The following is an 18,622-nucleotide window of genomic DNA, read 5'->3' as shown; positions in this document are numbered from 1 at the left end:
AGAGGGCCTGGAAAAGGAAAGGCGAAATGAGAAGTTTTGAGCTGAGTTTCCCCCATCCCCACTCCTCACTCCTGCCCCAGGGGTGGAAACCCTCCCAGCAGGGATTGTGCTAGAGGCTACTTGCCAAAGCTGGTGGGCAGTTCCAGAGCAAAAGCCACAGAGAAGGTTTTTTTCAGTTCTGGTTGAGATTTTGGACCTGAATGTTATCGATTCCTCTCTGAAGTTGGGTGGCTATGAGCTCTGCAGAAAAGCCAGTGACCACAGTGCCAGAATTGTACGTTGAGCAAACCTTCTCCACATTGGGAGGCTTGAAGGTGCTAAAGTAAAGACAGGGTGGGGGCTGGGTGGCCCAGCTGGAGGGATGTGGAAAGGCGGAAAACCGGGATTTCTGATTCCTCTGGTTGGGCCTGGGGCGAAAATGAGCATATTTACAAAGACAGCTTTCTCTCAAGGTTTTCTAAAGGATAGCTAAACAGGCACTGGTGGATTTGCTTTTCTTAGGAGACTGGCTAATCGTGACTTCAGCCCTGTTTCCTGACCTACGGTCTTCAGCAGTCTACAGGGTCAGGAAAGAGACCTCAGCTCATTAACAAGTGAAGAAAGAATTTGAAATGGATTAGCAGAAATGGAGAACTGTTGGTATTAGAATATTCTCATTTTACGGCAAATTTCTTCCATTTTATTGCTCTTTGTTGTATCAACGTTACGTGTTCACTCTAGAAATATTAGAAGATACGGTCAAAGCAAGGAAAAAAATAGCGGAATTTCCATCCTGTCAAGACTTTCTCATTTTCAAATATACGCACCGAAAGTATTTTCCCTTTTTAACAAAATGGCTATTCTTTCATAGACTATTTTGTAATATACTTTTTTTTCAATTAACCACACAGAGACAGCATTCTGTGTTAGTAAGTATAAATCTCAACAGCTATGATACTATTCTGTTCTGTAGATATGCCGAAACTTATTTAACCAGGCCCCTTTGGGGAAAAAAAATTGCTTCTGAGTTTTTGTACACATCGGAGAACATCCCCATATGTACATCTTGTGCATTTGTCCAATGATTTACATATAATAAATTCCTAAAAGTAGACTCCTGAGTTAGAAGTTTTGACTTGTTTTTATTTTAAGAAGTAGAGAAAGTATTACAAGTTTTTACCTGCTGCCCTATCCCTTGGGGTGGCACATCTGTCAAGGTCACAAGAAAGAGCTGAGGTTTCTTGAAGGGGGCTCTCCCCTTACCTGGGGAAGATGGCTAATATGTAAGTCAGAAAGGCATCAGAAGATAGGATAAAAGAAGCCTTTTCCTTTGTTTCATGTGTGTTCTGCCATAAATTATCCAGAATACTATTGGATATTTACTGTGTGTGACACTACGTTGGCTTCTGAGGGATTACTTACCTTCTGCTAAATGGGGTTTTATACATATCATCACGTGAACATACGCAGATATGCTTAAAGATATATTGTTCACTTAATGGTGGGGGAATCGAGGCTCCCACAGAGGTTAAGTTGTGCTTTAGGGCCACTCTGTCTTATTATTAGCTACCTGGTGGCCACCAGACCCCACAGGTAGAATTCAGATCCCAAGTCGCACGGATTTGCCCGCAGAGGGAGTAGCTACAGGTCAGGGGCCCAGAGGTAGGAGCCTGCTCGGCTCAGATCCCAGGCCTGCGCCTCCGCAGCCAGTTCACTCAACTTCTCGCCGTCGTTCCTCAACTGTACGATGGGGACGATGTGGTAGGGTGGTTGGGAGGATTAGAAACACCAATGTTTGGAAAGTGCTTAGAACAGTGCTTGACACACCCAGTAAGTGCCCTGTAAGTAGTTGTTCAAATGCAACGTTAAGAGGAGGAGTTGCGCTAGCGGGTGGAGGGAAGCAGCTGCCTGGGGCTCTGGCCTGGGCCTGCCGGGTGAGCCTCCCAGAGCCGGTGCGACTCTAGACGCGGCGGGAAGGCCTCTTTACCAGAAGCTGCCATCTCTGAGAGGGCCCCAGATTTCACCAATAGAGACGTTTCTTAATTAGCATTAGTTTATTTTCAATTACTGGCGATACCACAACAGATTCTTATGAGATTAGGAAGCACAGCACCCACACACCCCCCACCCCCCTTGAGCCTTCTGCCCCAAATCCAGCTCCCACCCTGAGGCCCGGGGCCAACTGATGAAGAGGGGTGCCTTCTTCCTGACCTTTTTCCTTGCACTGCCATATTATATCCATTATGGAAACACGTAGTGGTTTTTGCAGGTTTTCTTTTTCTTTCTGTTTTGTTTTTGTTTTTTACAAAGATGGCTTCTTTTTCTGCAGCTTTTGTTTCCTTGGTTTCTTTCAAAGTGTAAATGCTTGGGAGCTGTGAGCAGGGTTCCCCGTTCCCATGAATTACTCTGTGCACTTCTTGCCAAGCGGGGCCCAGCCCACTGACATCTGCATTCTGATGGCTGTAGGGTAAGGTCCCCAAAGTAGGAGGCCCAGGTCCCTAGGCAAAGCCAGGGCCTGGAGAGGGCTGGCCTGGGCCAGAGAGGGGGTGCTGCAGAAAGCCAGGTCCCCAGGCAGACAGTAGACCAAGGCCACCTACTTCACAGTGCGGCCTCTTAAGTGAGAGATGGATGGGCCTTCAGATTCTTCCCTGAAGAGAGCATCCCGGTCCCCCCCCACCCCCCATAAAGCTTAGTAGGGGCAGGCAAAGTGAGAGTAATACCCTTCGATTAAAACTCCAGAAGTGAGGTCGTGACTGTTTGAGAACCGGGAAGGGAATGCAGGAGGGGAAGGTGCTGAAGCCCGAGCGAAGCCGGGCCGCAGCCTGCAGCTCGTTCCCCTCGGAAGGATTCCAGCTCCATCCTTTAGAGCCGGCCCTGCCCTGATAGCCTGGGGGACTCAGGCGATTCATATGTAAATGTGGGAAAGCCTGGGGGAAATGCCTACCCTATTCAAAGGATTTGGGGGTTGCGGAGCATTCCAGAGCTCTGGGAAGATTCTGCTCTGCCCGTTAGCCTGGGACCCACCCGTCGGGCAGCAGCCACTGGGCGCCGCAGGTGCGGGGGAGCGGGGGTGCGGGGTGCGGCGGGGCAGGAGCCCGCGGCGGCAGGTGGCGCAGCCCGAGTGCCCGGGACCTGCCGGCAGGTCAGAGATTTCCCCGCCAGACGCAGAGCCGGCCTTGAGGAGGGGAGAAGTGAGTGGCTTTTTCTGTGACTGTGCTTTCAAGTGTGGCTTGTGGAGTTGCGCGAAGCTGCGGGCTCCCGGGAGCCTTCCTTAGGACCTGGGAAGGAGCCTGGGGGCGCCCACTAGCCGGGGGTGGGCACCTCTGGAGGGGAGGGGATCGGGACTGGGGGGGGGGGGGGCGGAGAGCTGGGAAAGGGAACAAAAGGGAAAAACAACCCTGTACGAATTGTTTTACTAGAGAGAATAAATTTGTGCAGTCAGCTCTGGCTCCAGCTCCTAAATTCCTCCAGGACCATCCGGGGAAGAAGGTGGGAGCTGGTGTGCGCACGGCCGGTGGAGGCTGGTCCTGGCCGCAGCCTCCTCCATGTGCTTCCTCAGCTTTTATTGTTCTTAGAGGAAAGCAAAGTGTTCCAGGAATTGGACAGAGCCCTGCTGCTTGGGGCACCTTACCTTAATTTGCTACAGACAGCATTTTCTGGCCCTCTGTGGGAAAAGAACTAACTTGTGTCCATTTATTACCTTGTTTATTCCCTCAACAGCTTGGCAAAGCAGGCATTATTACTCATTTTACAGGTGAGGACATTGAGGCCTAGAGGGAAATGTGACCTTTGCCTGGTTCCCCAGGGTTCCCGGCTAGAGCAGGGAAGAACAAGATTCAAAGCCCCTCTCTCTACTGCAGCTAGCTGAGCCAGGAGGCCACCTTCTCCTGCTTGGTCGTCCCAGATACTAAAATCTTAGATCAGACTTTCCTTAGGATGTATTTGGGATAATGGAAAAGAGGTTTTACATTTGGAGTCATTTCAAGCCAGATAGTTCTAGTTTGACTTAATCTTGAGCATTGATATGTGTAGACCTTGAGGGTGACCTATGTCTTCAGAAACATGTAGAATTTTGTCAGAATTGCAGACACATTCCACAGGGATTTAAAATCATGCTAAAGTTCTTGGTATTGTATTTTAAAGGCAGTCCAAGAATTTATAAATGCACCTGCATAAATAAATAAATAAATAAATAAATAAATAAATAAATAAATAAATAGCTAGCTAGCTAGCTAGCTAGCTAGCTTCGTGCCAGTAGGTCAAAGGAATTGTTACCATTTCTTTTTTCTCTTTTATTAAAAATCCGAGTTATCCCTAGGTGGCTCAGTGGTTTAGCGCCTGCCTTCGTGATCCTGGAATCCCAGGATCCAGTCCTGTGTCAGGCTCCCTGCATGGAGCCTGCTTTTCCCTCTGCCTGTGTCTCTGCCTCTCTCTCTCTCTCTGTCTCTCATGAATAAATAAAATCTTTAAAAATAATAATAATAATAAAAATCCGAGTTTCTTACTATAGGTTGCTGGCTTTTGATTGATGAGTACCTGATGGAATTAATAGAGCTTTGATTCCTGAGATAGAATATTTTCTGCGTAATTTTCAAGATTTGAAGCAAATAAACCCCGGACCTTTTCTAGTTGAGACTCCAGGCCAGGGAGGCAAAATGGTACAGGATTAAGCGATAGGATTTGGATTGAAATATATTTAGATTCAAATTCCAGAACTGCCATTTGCTCGCTCTGACAAGTTGGTCAGCCTCTCAAAATCCAGGTATTCTATTAAGTAATCTATCAAGTAATAATACAACTTCAGAGTTTTGACATGAATATTAAATGAGTTCAGGGACATAATCAAATATGTAAAGTGTATTGCCTATGGTGGGAATTCAACAAGTGTTCTCCCTTTCAGAACTTTTTAGTCATATTAAAAATGAGTGTCTTCTAAAAATAATATATCATTGTTATATGCCTGAAGGGAACATAGTGTTATATGTCAATTATACCCAAATAAAGAAGATAATACATTTTAAAAATGAGTTTCTCTTCTTAACTTGCCACTTGAGAGACCATATTTGGAACTGAGATCCTATTGCTTGAAATTGCAAAGAAAACTCTAAACAAGCCTCTTAAAAATAAGTTTTACATATGCCGCAATTAATTTAGTCAAATAGGATTATGCAGGCAGCCCAGGTGGCTCAGCGGTTTAGCACCACCTTCAGCCCAGGGCCTGGTCCTGGAGACCCAGGATCGAGTCCCACGTCAGGCCTCCTGCGTGGAGCCTGCTTCTCCCTCTGCCTGTGTCTCTGCATCTCTCTCGCTCTCTCTCTCTCTGCGCCTCTCATAAATAAATAAATAGATAGGTAGATAGATAAATTCTTTTAAAAAAAGAAACCAAATAGGATTATGCTTGAAATTTTGTCATGCTACCAAAAAAAGTTCAAGAAAGATATTTTTCCATTATGTCTTTTTAAACTTTATTTTGAATGATAGAAAATGTACAGATTTTTGCAGTAGTACAAAGAATCTCCTGCATAGCCTTTATTCACATCCACCAGTGTTTAGCATTTTGCTGGGTTTTTGTGTTCATTCTCTCTCTCCACATACCCACACACACACTTTTTTCTGACTGAGTGTAGGTTGGACATATCATGTCCTTTCGTAAGCTTCCATGTGTATTTTGTATGAACCATGGATGTCATACATAACCACATAGATTTGCCATTTGAGGGAATTTTTCTCTGACTTAATCATTTATCTACGGTATGTATTACAACTTTACCAGTTGTCCTAGTAATGTAATGTCTTTTTTAGCAGCTTTTTCCCTAGATCAGGACCCATCTCAGAATCACACGTGGCAGTTATTTGCCATCTCCTCAGTCATCTTTGAGAATTCTCGGGCTTCCTTGTCTTTCTTTCTTTTTTATAAGTAAACTGTACACCCAGTGAGAGGCTCAAACTTGGGACCCCAAGATCAAGAGTCACATGTTCCACTGACTGAGCCAGCCCAGAGGCCCTCTTTGTCTTTCATAACATGACATTTTGAAGAATACAAACCCTCAGTTTGCAGTTGTCTGATGTTTACTCAAGATTTGTTTCAGATGATGCGTTTTTGACTGGGATATCACATATGGGATATTGTATTGTTTCCAGATATGACAAATGGAAAAAAATACGGTCTTTCTGCCCCTTATTGATGATGCGAATTCTGATTACTCAGTGATCATATTTTCCTTTTCTCCACTATATATAGTCACTATTTTTCATTTCTGTAATTAATAAGTAATTTGTCATAACTAACTCAAAACTGGGCGTATATCCTGATCATCAGACCTCACCACCACCATCAGAATCATCCACTGATGATTTGTGCCTGGGCCACATTTTATGCTAATCATTGCAAAATACTGATTTTCTAATTCCCATAATTTCTTCTATATTTATTAGTTGACATTATATATAAGAAAAAACTGTCTTCTTCCCCATTCATGTACTTGCATGTTATCAATATGAATTCATGGATTCTTTTTTTTTTTTTTTAAGATTTTATTTATTTATTCATGAGAGACACAGAGAGAGAGAGGCAGAGGGAGAAGTAGGCTCCACTCAGGGAGCCCGACTTGGGACTCTACCCTGGGTCTCCAGGATCACGCACGGGGCCAAAGGTGCTGCTAAACCGCTGAGCCACCCAGGGATCCCCGAATTCATGGATTCTTTAGTCAGTGGATTATAGTCCATTGCTGTACTTATTTACTTTGTTACTCAAACGGTACCAAATTTAGCCAACGGGAGCTCCTTCAAGCCAGCTCCATGCCTTTTGGAAATACCTCCATCATTTTGTTGAGCACTTTCTTATTTTTTGCCATTAGATGTTTCTGGTTCACCTATACTCTCCTTGCCTCAGTCTTGGAATTAGCTATTTCTCCAAAGAACTCTGCTTTCTTTGAGTGGAGAGTAGTTCTCAGAGACCAGAATCTGGGTGCATCCTCTTTTAAACATTGGAATTCCTAAGTCCTTAGAGAAGAGTCCTTAGAGAGAGATTTTTGAAGACTAAAATCTGATGTGAAAGCCTAGTTTTCCATAAGTAGTGTAAACAGGAGTGTTTTTGCTTCTTACATCTGCTAAAAATATTCTTGTGATCACACTTAGATTAGTATATTTACTTAATAAATTTGTAGGATTTTTTTAAAAGTGGATCTTAAGGAATTTGAAATAAACTGAGCAGAGATTGCTTCATTGGAATTTTTTTCAATTATTTATTTTGGTGTTTAATGTTTATTTTAAATGAACAAATGCCATGCTGTCCCATCTTTATAAATAACTCTCATCATGTCGATTTCATGGGTAATTGTAAAAGCAAATGACAAGGTACATACTGGTTTTCACTTTTAAATCATGCGATGTGGTTCTATAGAGGTTCTTTGGACTGAAAGTACCATTAAAAAGAACTTCATCTTTCTAGTACCTTTGTATCTTCTAGGATATTTGAAGTAACAAGGTGCCAGAGTCTTTATTAAAGTTTCGATAGGGGAAAGAAAAAAAACAAAAGTTTCGATAGCGAGAATCTAAATAATTTTTGTGTATTTCATTGTATATGTTAATCCTCTGTTACAATGACTGGAACATAATAGGCCCTATAGTCACCTAGTTCTCAGGTAATTCCTCTCTAACTCTTCTTAGTTGGCATTGTGATATTCCCAATAATATTTAATGTGCTATATCAATGTTTTTGATTTCCAGTTTGGTATTTCTGCTGCTGACCTCATGCACTGGGTCTTATACTTAATTAAGTGAAAGCAATTCTTTATAAGAAAAGCACCTCTCTCAACCTCTTTCTCAAGAGGTTGTGGACACTGATTTGTCCTCCTAAAATGGGCCAGCTTTTCCTTTTTTAGGGCAAATTCTAGAAATGCTATCACATAGATGAGAGAAGTTCTCTGCAGAAATGAGTTTCTCAGCCCTTCATCTGTTCATAATTAGAACTGATGTGTGATTGGATTTCCTGGTGGTTGATAGCAGTGAGACTTTGGTTCTCAAGGAATGTGTTCTTTTCAGCCTAAACTATTGAAGAGTCGTGCTTTCACACTCAGAGCTGCTGACAAGTTCTCTCTTCCCCTTCTAGAAATGACCCTCCTCTCCTCCCAGTCTTCATCACCGGTGGCCCCACCTGGGTCCATGTACACTGAAAACCCAGAGCAGAGGATGCTGGAGAAGAGAGCCAAGGTGATAGAAGAACTTCTCCAGACGGAAAGAGACTATGTTCGGGATCTGGAAATGTGCATCGAACACATTATGGCGCCCTTGCAGCAGACGCAGGTGGGAGCTGTGGAGAAAGCTCGCTTTACCCTGAATGTGGTCTGGGGATGATGGGTTTGGTGGCTCCAGCACCTGACAGTACAGTGTTTACCCAGGAAACCCTAACTGTCTTGTGTGTGCCAGGTACTTGTCTAGATGCTGAAGGTAGGGAAAAAAGGGTAACAGCATCCTGGGGATTTACTGCCCTTATTGCTTGTTACTTGACCATCTGGTTTGTACTTCTGGAACATTCACTCCAAAGAACTTGTATAGGAAGTGGGCAATGCCATCGGATTTTGGGTGGGACTTTGTATCCCAATGTAATTCTAGACCAAATTGATAACATAGTCTTTTTACTAAGGTAATGGGAGATGGGGTCAAGCAGAGTGTGATTCAGTCAAGGACAAAGAGTGACACCACAGATAATGTTGGCACACTTCTGTTCTGGAATCTTTGTGACAGTGAGTGCAGATGACTTTGAACAGTTTTGTGTCATCCTTGAAGAGATGTTCCTAACATGAAAATGATATGCCATTAATTTCATTTCAATGCATCTTTTCATTTTGTCTCCCTTTCTCAGATACCAAACATTGACTTTGAAGGACTTTTTGGAAATATGCAGATGGTGATTAAGGTCTCAAAGCAGTTATTGGCTGATCTGGAAATCAGCGACGCTGTAGGTATGAGCTCCTGCCATTGCTTCAGAAGCAGCGCCGCCCCCCCCCCCCCCCCCCCCGACCTTTTGTTAAATTTCATGCATCAAAAGTAAGGGGTGAAGCAACCTTGCTGGTACTAAGTAGAAAAATGAAGTTCTAGCTACTTAGTTCAGAGATCACCAGGCCCTCTCTTCTCCTCCTCTATAGCCTACTTTGAGGTGCCACAGGATGTTAGCAATAGAAGAGATTTTAGATGTCACTGTCCAAATTGACAGTTGCAGCCTGTTGATGGATCATGAGATCACTAGAGCAAGTTGTACCCAGTATATATTTTTTCAATAAAGTAAAATAGAAAATTTCAGAATATACTATAAATAATAAACACAGCTATAGTTTTTGGATACTTTCAATTCTACATATAAGTATACTGAGTCATTTAAAATGTTTTCACTTGTGGGTCATTGTCAAAAATGTTTGAAAAACAGTCATCTGTTTTTAATAAACAAAGAAACTATTATCTATTGCTGTGAAACAAATTATACCAAAACTTTGCAGCTTTAAATAAGAAACTATCCCCAGTGCATGTGGCTGAGGAATCCAGGAGTGACTTAGTTGGGCACTTCTGGCTCAGGATCTCTCATTAGGTTGGGGTCAAGCTGTTGGCTTGGACTGCCATCCTCTGGAGCTCAGAGATCCTCTTCAAGGAAGCTCCCTCAGCTCTTCAGGCCCTCCTTCCTTGCCCTGTGAGCCTCTCCATGGACTGTCCTCAGGACATGGCAGCTGGCTTTTCCCAGTGCGTGATCCAAGAGGGAGAAAGGGTTCAAGATTGGAGTCCCACAGTGTCTTCTCTAACTGATCCCCAATATGACATACCATTATTTCTGCCATATTCTGTTGGTCACACAGACCAGCTCTGATACAGCGTGGGAAGGGGCATCCTATCATAGAACCACACAGTTCTAGCCATCCCACCACACATATGACAACATCAGCAGAGGGGAAAAGTAACCCTGTGTCATTTAAGAGTGAGCAAACCTTGCTTAGTGCTCTCCTATCAGATTTCTCTTTATTTCTCATTGGCCACAACTGTGTCATATGCATATGCCTGAGCTGATCACTAGAAAGGAGAATGGGATCATGATGTTGGCTTAAACTAGGCAATGTTTACCTGACTCACCTGGGAGAGAAATGGACACAATAACAGAATCAGGGCAAATGAAAGCTTTGGTGAGCCACTTGAAAAGGGCAGATTGACATGAATTGCAAAAGCAATTTGGGGGAGGTTAAGTTTATTTAATATATTTCTTTGTTTTTTATTTTAATATATTTCTAATTTAACTTTTTTTTTTTTTAGATTTTATTTATTTATTTATGAGACACAGAGAGAGAAGCAGAGACATAGCCCAAGGGAGAAGCAGGCTCCTCACAGGGAGCCCGATGCGGGACTCGATCTCAGGATCTGGGATCATGTCCTGAGCTGAAGGTAGACACGCTTAACCACTGAGCCACCCAGGCTGCCAACTTATTTTTAATATATTCACATGGTACATAAAGTTACAAAGAGCTATTTAATAAAAAGTCTCTTATCCATTCCTTAGCCATCAGCTCTTCAGACTAAAAGCACCCAGTGTTACTAAGTTTTCTTCGGTTGCCTACCAGAGAGTTTGTCATATACCAGCAATTACATATGTATCTTCTCTATCCTGGACCCCATCCCCCATTTTTTAAAAATCACACAAGTGGGAGACACCTGGGTGGCTCAGTGGTTGAGTGTCTGCCTTAGCTCAGGGTGTGATCACGGAGTCCCAGGATTGAGTCCCACGTCGGGCTTCCTGCGGGGAGCCTGCTTCTCCCTCTGCCTATGTCTCTGCCTCTTTCTCTCTGTGTCTCTCATGAATAAATAAAATCTTAAAAAAAAATCACATAAGTGGTAGTGAATTATTCAAACTGTTCTGCACTAAGCCTTCCCCTCACCCCCTCAACAGTGTACCTTTCGAGCAGTTCTATGATCCAGGAAGAGAAATGGAAAAAGTGTACAGAGAGGGGGATAACTCAGCAAAAAAAAATCAAGGTAATGCAGGATGCTGGTGAAAGCAGTGTTAAGTTAGTGTTACTAGTCTGACCAAGGAAAGATTCTGATACAGCCAGGACAAGATTTAGTGAGGAAGGAAAGGATAGGACATGCTCAGGTCTTGGCTGATTAAGACGAGCAGGTCAAGATGAGAAAAAAGCGTCAGGAGACTCTGGGTGTGTAGTAATGTGTAAGGGACTGGTTTTTAGATTATTTTAAACGTGTCTCATAGAAGGAAATCTATTTTACATAACGACCCAAGTCTGATTATCCACTCTACATTGAGGCTTCTGAGAAGAAAGTTACTAAAAACACTATGTTTACCTATATTCCAAAGGGCCTGTGTTTCTCGATCACCGGGATGAGCTTGAGGGAACATACAAGGTTTACTGCCAGAATCATGATGAGGCCATTTCACTGCTGGAAATCTATGAGAAGGATGAGAAGATCCAGAAGCATCTTCAGGACTCATTGGCAGATCTCAAGTAGGAGTTTTGATCCCACTGCACTTCCATCATAATTCTTTAGTTCTGCCTTTGAGAAGTCTGTCTGCACAAACATCTAGATTTCTTATGACCTATCTTATTTTAATCATAAATGATATGTTATTACAGGTCCTGTATGTAATTTGCCCTTCTCATTGTATTGCCTTTTCCCTTGAAAATCTTCAATGGCTTCCTGCTTTGTATCTGTAGATACAGAGTATTAAATTAGCATATCAGGTAAGAAGCAGCCAGGAAGATAGTTTGGTCTAAATAAACAAGACTATAGGTACGAAGACCCAGTTCACTTATTCTTGACCTTCACATGAGATTCTCCTGCACTTAGGTAGGTTATAAGCATATAATGTATGCCTAAGTAGATCAAAGTGAAGTTAGGGGCTTACTAACTTTTTTTTTTTTTTTTTTTTATGATAGTCCCAGAGAGAGAGAGAGAGGCAGAGACACAGGCGGAGGGAGAAGCAGGCTCCATGCACCGGGAGCCTGATGTGGGATTCGATCCCGGGTCTCCAGGATCGCGCCCTGGGCCAAAGGCAGGCGCCAAACCGCTGCGCCACCCAGGGATCCCGCTTACTAACTTTTTAATGGACTAGATATGTCTCCATAGATACTCATAATTTCCCTTTATCCCATGTCATTTTTTTTTTTGTCTGCCCAACTGATAAGCATTAGTTGAACTAAGTCATTCTAAGAAGAATATGAAAATTGGCATTAGCTTTACCTCTAAGCAGCTGTCTGTTTTCTTTTCATGCTTGCTGCCCTGTAGGAGCCTGTACACCGAATGGTAAGTCCCTGGTCTTTGATGCACAAGCTCATTTCTATATTTTCTTCCTTTATAGACCAATCTAGAAGTAGACTTCCTTTGCTATATTTTACTCCATAGCACTTAACCCCCAAATGGCACTTCCTACAATGTTTGTTGCCTGTTTCCTTCCACCAGGACAGGTCACTACTAAGTCTCCAGCACCCCAACAGTACCTGGTATTTATTAGGTGCCCAGAAAATATTTGCTGATTGAATGAAATTGGAAAGGACGGTGAGAGCACAGAGCTATATTTAAGAATCCCAAACATTACCAATAGGCCTTGTATTGTTTTTTAAATTTTTCTTATTTAAATTCAGTTTGCCAACATATAACACCCAGTGCTTATCTCATCATGTGCTCTCCTTAATGCCCGTCACCCAGTTACCCTTTCCCCTACCCACTTCCCCTTCTGCAACCCTCTATTTGTTTCCAGAGTTAGTAGGAGTTTCTCATGGTTTGTCTTCCTCTCTAATTTTTCCCCACTCAGTTTCCCTCCTTTCCCTTATAATCCCTTTCACTATTTCTTATATTCCACATATGAGTGAAACCATATGATGATTGTCCTTCTCCAAGTGACTTATTTCACTTAGCATAATACCCTCCATCTCCATTCTTGTCAAAGCAAATGGTAGATATTTGTCCTTTCTGATGGCTGAGTAATATTCCATTGGTGTGTGTATGTATACCACATCTTCTTTATCCATTTATCCATTCATCTGTCGAAGGATATCATGGCTCCTTCCACAGTTTGGCTATTGTGGACATTGCTGCTATAAACATCAGGGTGCAGGTGTCCCAGCATTTCACTACATCTATATCTTTGTGGTAAATAGTGCAATTGCTGGGTCATAGGACAGCTCAATTTTTAACTTCTTGAGGAACCTCCACACTATTTTCCAGAGTGCCTGTACCAGCTTGCATTCCCACCAATAGTGCAAGAGGGTTCCCCTTTCTCCACATCCTTGCCAACATTTGTTGTTACCTATCTTGTTAATTTTACCCATTCTGACTGGTGTGAGGTGGTATCTCATTGTGGTTTTGATTTTTATTTCCCTGATTAGGCCCTGTATTTTGACATTTGATTTAAAGTCTCTTTTTCCTCTTCTATTAGGGGATGTACAAATTATATTAACCTGGGCTCCTTCCTCATCAAACCGGTCCAGAGAGTAATGCGCTACCCACTGCTGCTCATGGAGTTGCTGAATTCCACCCCAGAATCCCACCCTGATAAAGCGCCCTTAACCAGCGCAGTCCTTGCAGTCAAGGAGATCAACGTTAACATTAATGAATACAAACGGCGGAAGGACCTGGGTAAGAAAAGCATAGTTGCTGAAAAGGAGATACACCCTTGACAATGCTCTCCTCAAAAGAATTATTCCGTCACCAGAGATGGGCAAGGCAGAGGGTGGGCAATGGGGCTGCGTTGAAGAAACAGCGGCAGAATGGGGGGAAACGGTGGGGTGCCTGGGTGACTCAGTCAGTTAAGCATCTGCCTTCTGGTTGTGATCATAGGCTCCTGAGATGGAGCCCCGCATCAGGTCCCTGTTCCATGGGGAGCCTGCTTCTCCCTCTCCCTCTGCCTACTGGTCCCTCTGCTTTTGCGCTAGTGCGTGTGCATATGCGCTTCTGTGCTCGCGCGCTCTCCCTCTCTGTTAAACAAAGAAAATCTTATTTAAAAAAAATAGGAAAATGGGGTATGAAAAAGAAAGCAATAAAATAATGAAAGTACAACCGTGGAATATTGGAAGTAAGGCATCTGTGATCAAACTTGTAGCAATGAGGGTCTTTCCCAAGGATATGGAGAGTGGCTCATTCAGGCGTTGGCATTTGCTTTCTCTGCTCATGGAAGGGCAAGCATTTTCAACCCATGCTTTGACTTGTTTTCCTGCATGTCCTGTAGGATGTTTTACTACCTCCATTTAAGTTAGGACTTTGCCTCTTCAGAAAACCCCAATTTACCTAGTCTGTGGGTCACGTGACTCCTCTCTGGTTAGGACTTTGCCTCTTCAGAAAACCCCAATTTACCTAGTCTGTGGGTCACGTGACTCCTCTCTGCCCCCCCCCCCCCCAAGCAGTGTGTAGTCAGTTGCAAACCACCCAGCACTTTCTTATAATATGGAAGGAACTAAACCATTTCTTTTCTTTTTTATCAAACCTCTTGTGGGGCTCTAATTTGAACCCTCGATGAGTACAGCATTGTGATCATGATAAATTGATTTGATAGTCATATCCTTAAAGAATCCATAATATAGTATAACCTCTTTCTCTACCTTCTACTTCCACCACATCGCTCACATTGGTTATACAATGTTGACTGTGCCTTTAAAGCCCTCAGGCCATCTAGCCCTTTGTCTTGATTCATACCTCCTTTTTAAAAAAAATTAAATTCAATTGGTTAACATACGGTGTATTACTAGTTTCAGAGGTAGAGGTCAGTGATTCATCAGTAATTTTTTTTTAAAGATTTTATTTATTTATTCATGAGAGACACAGAGAGAAGCAGAGACATAGGCAGAGGGAGAAGCAGGCTGCCTGTGGGGAGCCTGATACGGGACATGATCCCAGGACCCCAGGTCACCACCTTAAGGCAGACGCTCAACCACTGAGCTACCTTAGCTACCCTAGCTAAGGCAGAGCTACCTACACTGAGCTCTATTATTCCCAGTGCTCATTCCATCACATGCCCTCCTTAATGCCCATCACCTAGTTACCCCTTCCTCCCACCCCCGCCCCTCCAGCAACCCTGTTTGCTTCCTATGATTAAGAGTCTCTTAATGGTGTGCCCCCCCCCCCCTTGGTTCGTATCCACTAATGTAATGTCTTCATCTCCTACAATAAAATGTGCCTCTGTAGTGCCACACAGTCTTCTCCTTGTGACGCTTCTGATGTCTCTAGACTTTTCTGGAGATTGTGCCTAAGGTATGACACAGTAGTTAATCCCATGACTCCTGTATAGCATTTTAATATATGAGACAATTGGATATAAATATCTTGTTTGTACTGAGACCATTTAAGATGGTCTTATAAAGCAAGTAGTGTTCTTTTCTATACTATATTAGAAAAGAAAACGAGGCTCAGAGGAGTTAAGTGACTTCTGGAAGGACACATCTTGATGAAATGACAGACCCAGGTATTGAGCTCAGAGGTTTCCTGGACTCCAAATCTTAGACTCTTCTCCTGAGCCCTCTGCACTCTTTCCTCCTAACCACCTCCAGTCTGTGCCGTCTCTGCTTCGTCAACTATTCTGTACATCCATATGGTGACTTACATTCATGTTTTGTCTCTATTCAATTATAAGCTCATTGAAAACAAGCACCAGCTCTTGTTTAGGTTGTTGGTCTCATTTTGTGGCTCGTTTTGTAGCCTGTCCATGTTCAGAGAAGGGCTTTCTTGATTCACTCCCTAGTTCTCAAGTATCGAAAGGGTGATGAAGATAGCCTCATGGAGAAAATTTCCAAACTGAACATCCATTCCATCATCAAGAAATCCAACCGAGTTAGCAGTCACCTGAAGCACCTCACTGGCTTTGCTCCACAGGTGAGATTCCCAAGCTTGAAGGTTTGGCAAATCTTTGGCAACTTTGGGGGTTCCACAGGGCAGCCTGCATGGTGTTGATTGGCACGATTCCCCTCTTAGTACCTCTTTGGTGTTTGCCACCTGGTGAATACAGGACCCTGCAGCTACTGTGTATGTGAATCCACCCACCCAACCCTCCATGTGCCTTGGTGAGCTGCATACCAGGTGTACGAGGACAAACTGGTCACTGTATAATAGTTACTTTGGTTTTAGACACCCATGAAGAGCTTATTATGTATTTGGTGAGACAAAATTGTAAACAGGAAGCTAGAAGGGATTTAAGAGATCACTGTAGTTCAACACAACATGTCACAAATTAAAAAAAAAAACAATCCATAAAGTCTGGTTATTTGAAGACATTCGGCCACATTGCTGAGAGTGGATCTGAAGTCATGAGGCTTCATTCTACTGAGCATATATGCCTCCCGCAGTTAGTAGGAAATGACAGTCAGAAAACAATCAGTTGCTAAGTTTCACAGGTTGAGCTCTGTGTGCCGTAGTACTTAAGAAAATAGGAATTGCATGAGATTAAGCTTCGTGTTGACAGGAGATTTAATCTCAGCCTCAAAGAAAGGGGGTGTTTGGGAGGAACAGGGGAGGGCCTACCAGGCAAGGTGATAGCTCAAGCCAAGGCACCAGGGTGAACAAATATGGACACTGGGATCAGGAAGAGAGAGCATCCTGACCAGAGCAGAGCATGTCTCCCTATCAGGAGCAGAGGAAGTAAAGTGTGAAGGCAGGAGGGCCCGGGTATGTTTTGGAGGTCTTGCAAGGTGAAGTCTTTAAATTCAATTCAGTATGATCTGGGGAAACATCAAAGGCTTAAAATGTAGACAAAAGATATGTTTAAGAAAGATACTTTTGCCAATTGGATCTGTTGAGGGGGAATCCAAATCTGCTAACAGCACTGTTTGTTTTGAACAGATAAAAGATGAAGCATTCGAAGAAACAGAAAAGAACTTCCGAATGCAAGAAAGATTGATCAAATCTTTTATCCGAGACCTGTCTCTCTACCTCCAGCATATCCGGGTGAGTGAAGACAGCACCCTGCTTAGAGTCACAGAGGGTATAATTCTGTTTTCCTGCTTGTCAGCATATTGTGGAGTGTGTGCTGAATAATCTGGACTCAAACGACCACTGTGCCCCACTATACTTATTCCTGGGAGTCCTGTAGATTATTTAAGAGGTGACAGCATTTGGATGATGAGCATGCTGAGCTAGTTCTGGAGTGGCCAGCGTCTTCCTCCCACTCTCGGTCACCATCCTCCCCACCAACCTTCTTCTTACTCTCTTCCTCTGGCCAGGTATTTGTGAAGCAACTTGTCACAGTCCATTTTGTCAAGATCATTTCAAAGTTTGAATAATTCGAGAATGGTTCACATGGAGGCACATTTTCTCATAATAATATTAATTTCCTGATGTAATTGCTATCCACAAGGCCTCTAAAGTTAGAACTGTGAACAGGTGCAGAGAGGTGGAGGAGCTGAGGAAGTCAGGTGGTGGTTGCTTCACAATCAGAGGTAGGACTAGACTCCTTTCTGTTTGCGTCTCTCTTTCCCTTGTAAGCTTCATAGAATGGCATTTATAGAAGCCTGTCGTGTACCCCTGTCCCTCACATATGACCATCTCTTCCTGTGAAATAGTTTTCTTAAAAAGAGATCCTCTGCTTTCTAAAAAAAATTCATTTTTTAATTTAAGGAAAATGGTACAAATTCAAAAGATACCGAAGGGATAAGTAAAAAGTAAAAATCATTCTCCAACCCATCTCCTAGGCACCTTTTATTTTTTTATTTTTTTTAAAGATTTTATTTATTTATTTATTTATTTTATTTATTTTTTTATTTTTTTTGAATTTTTATTTATTTATGATAGTCACACACAGAGAGAGAGAGAGAGGCAAAGACACAGGCAGAGGGAGAAGCAGGCTCCACGCAGGGAGCCTGATGTGGGATTCGATCCCGGGTCTCCAGGATCACGCCCTAGGCCAAAGGCAGGCGCCAAACTGCTGCGCCACCCAGGGATCCCAAGATTTTATTTATTTATTCATGAGAGACATGGAGAGAGAGAAAGGCAGAGACACAGGCAGAGGGAGAAGCAGGCTCCATGCAGGGAGCCCGATGTGGGACTGGATCCCTGGTCTCCAGGATCATGCCCTAGGCTGAAGGTGGCGCTAAACCCGCTGAGCCACCCAGGGATCCCTCCTAGACACCTTTTAGAAACAAGTCTGCGTTTGTCAGATTCTGCTCTCATTAGAGATGATTGTGTGTGTATATGTGTGTGTGATACACACTGTTGAGCATCTTGAGTTTTGCATGCATTATTTGGAAGTTATTCTACACCTATGCACACAGAACTGCACTTTTTTTAAACAACTCCACAATAGTTTGTTATATGGATATGCCATAACATATTTAAATTTGTCCCCTGTTGATGGACATTTTTTTTTTTTTAAAGATTTTATTTATTTATTCATGAGAACACAGAGAGAAAGAGGCAGAGACACAAGCAGAGGGAGAAGCAGGCTCTATGCAGGGAGAGCCAGATGTGGGACTCGATCCTGGGTCTCCAGGATCACACCCTGGGCTGAAGGCGGCACTAAACCACCGAGCCACCCAGGCTTCCCCTGTTGATGGACATTTAAACTATTTGTAGTTGGCAGACGATTACACATATTGGTACAAGGAATATCCTTGTATATGCATCATTTTCTGATCTATGAGAATATATCTGGAGACCAGAGTACTAGATTTGC

The 18,622-nt window shown here is 43.1% G+C and overlaps 1 protein-coding gene across 5 annotated transcripts in view; it reads left to right on the top strand.

The window, feature by feature from the left end:
• The window catches only part of DNMBP (dynamin binding protein), a 107,702-nt gene that overhangs the window by 75,646 nt on the left and 13,434 nt on the right, over positions 1–18,622 (top strand). For all 5 annotated transcript variants that reach the window (XM_072739757.1, XM_072739756.1, XM_072739754.1 and 2 more), the window contains 7 exons: positions 8,090–8,283; positions 8,843–8,942; positions 11,327–11,474; positions 12,256–12,273; positions 13,406–13,605; positions 15,701–15,831; positions 16,795–16,899. In XM_072739757.1, the coding sequence (XP_072595858.1) occupies positions 8,090–8,283; positions 8,843–8,942; positions 11,327–11,474; positions 12,256–12,273; positions 13,406–13,605; positions 15,701–15,831; positions 16,795–16,899 (896 nt within the window). The remainder of the gene's footprint in view (positions 1–8,089; positions 8,284–8,842; positions 8,943–11,326; positions 11,475–12,255; positions 12,274–13,405; positions 13,606–15,700; positions 15,832–16,794; positions 16,900–18,622) is intronic.

The sequence above is a fragment of the Vulpes vulpes genome, chromosome 15 (assembly GCF_048418805.1).
Source record: "Vulpes vulpes isolate BD-2025 chromosome 15, VulVul3, whole genome shotgun sequence".
Classification (NCBI taxonomy): Eukaryota; Metazoa; Chordata; class Mammalia; order Carnivora; family Canidae; genus Vulpes; species Vulpes vulpes.
Note: the sequence above shows the minus strand (reverse complement) of the source record. Positions and strands in the feature narration are given on the sequence as shown.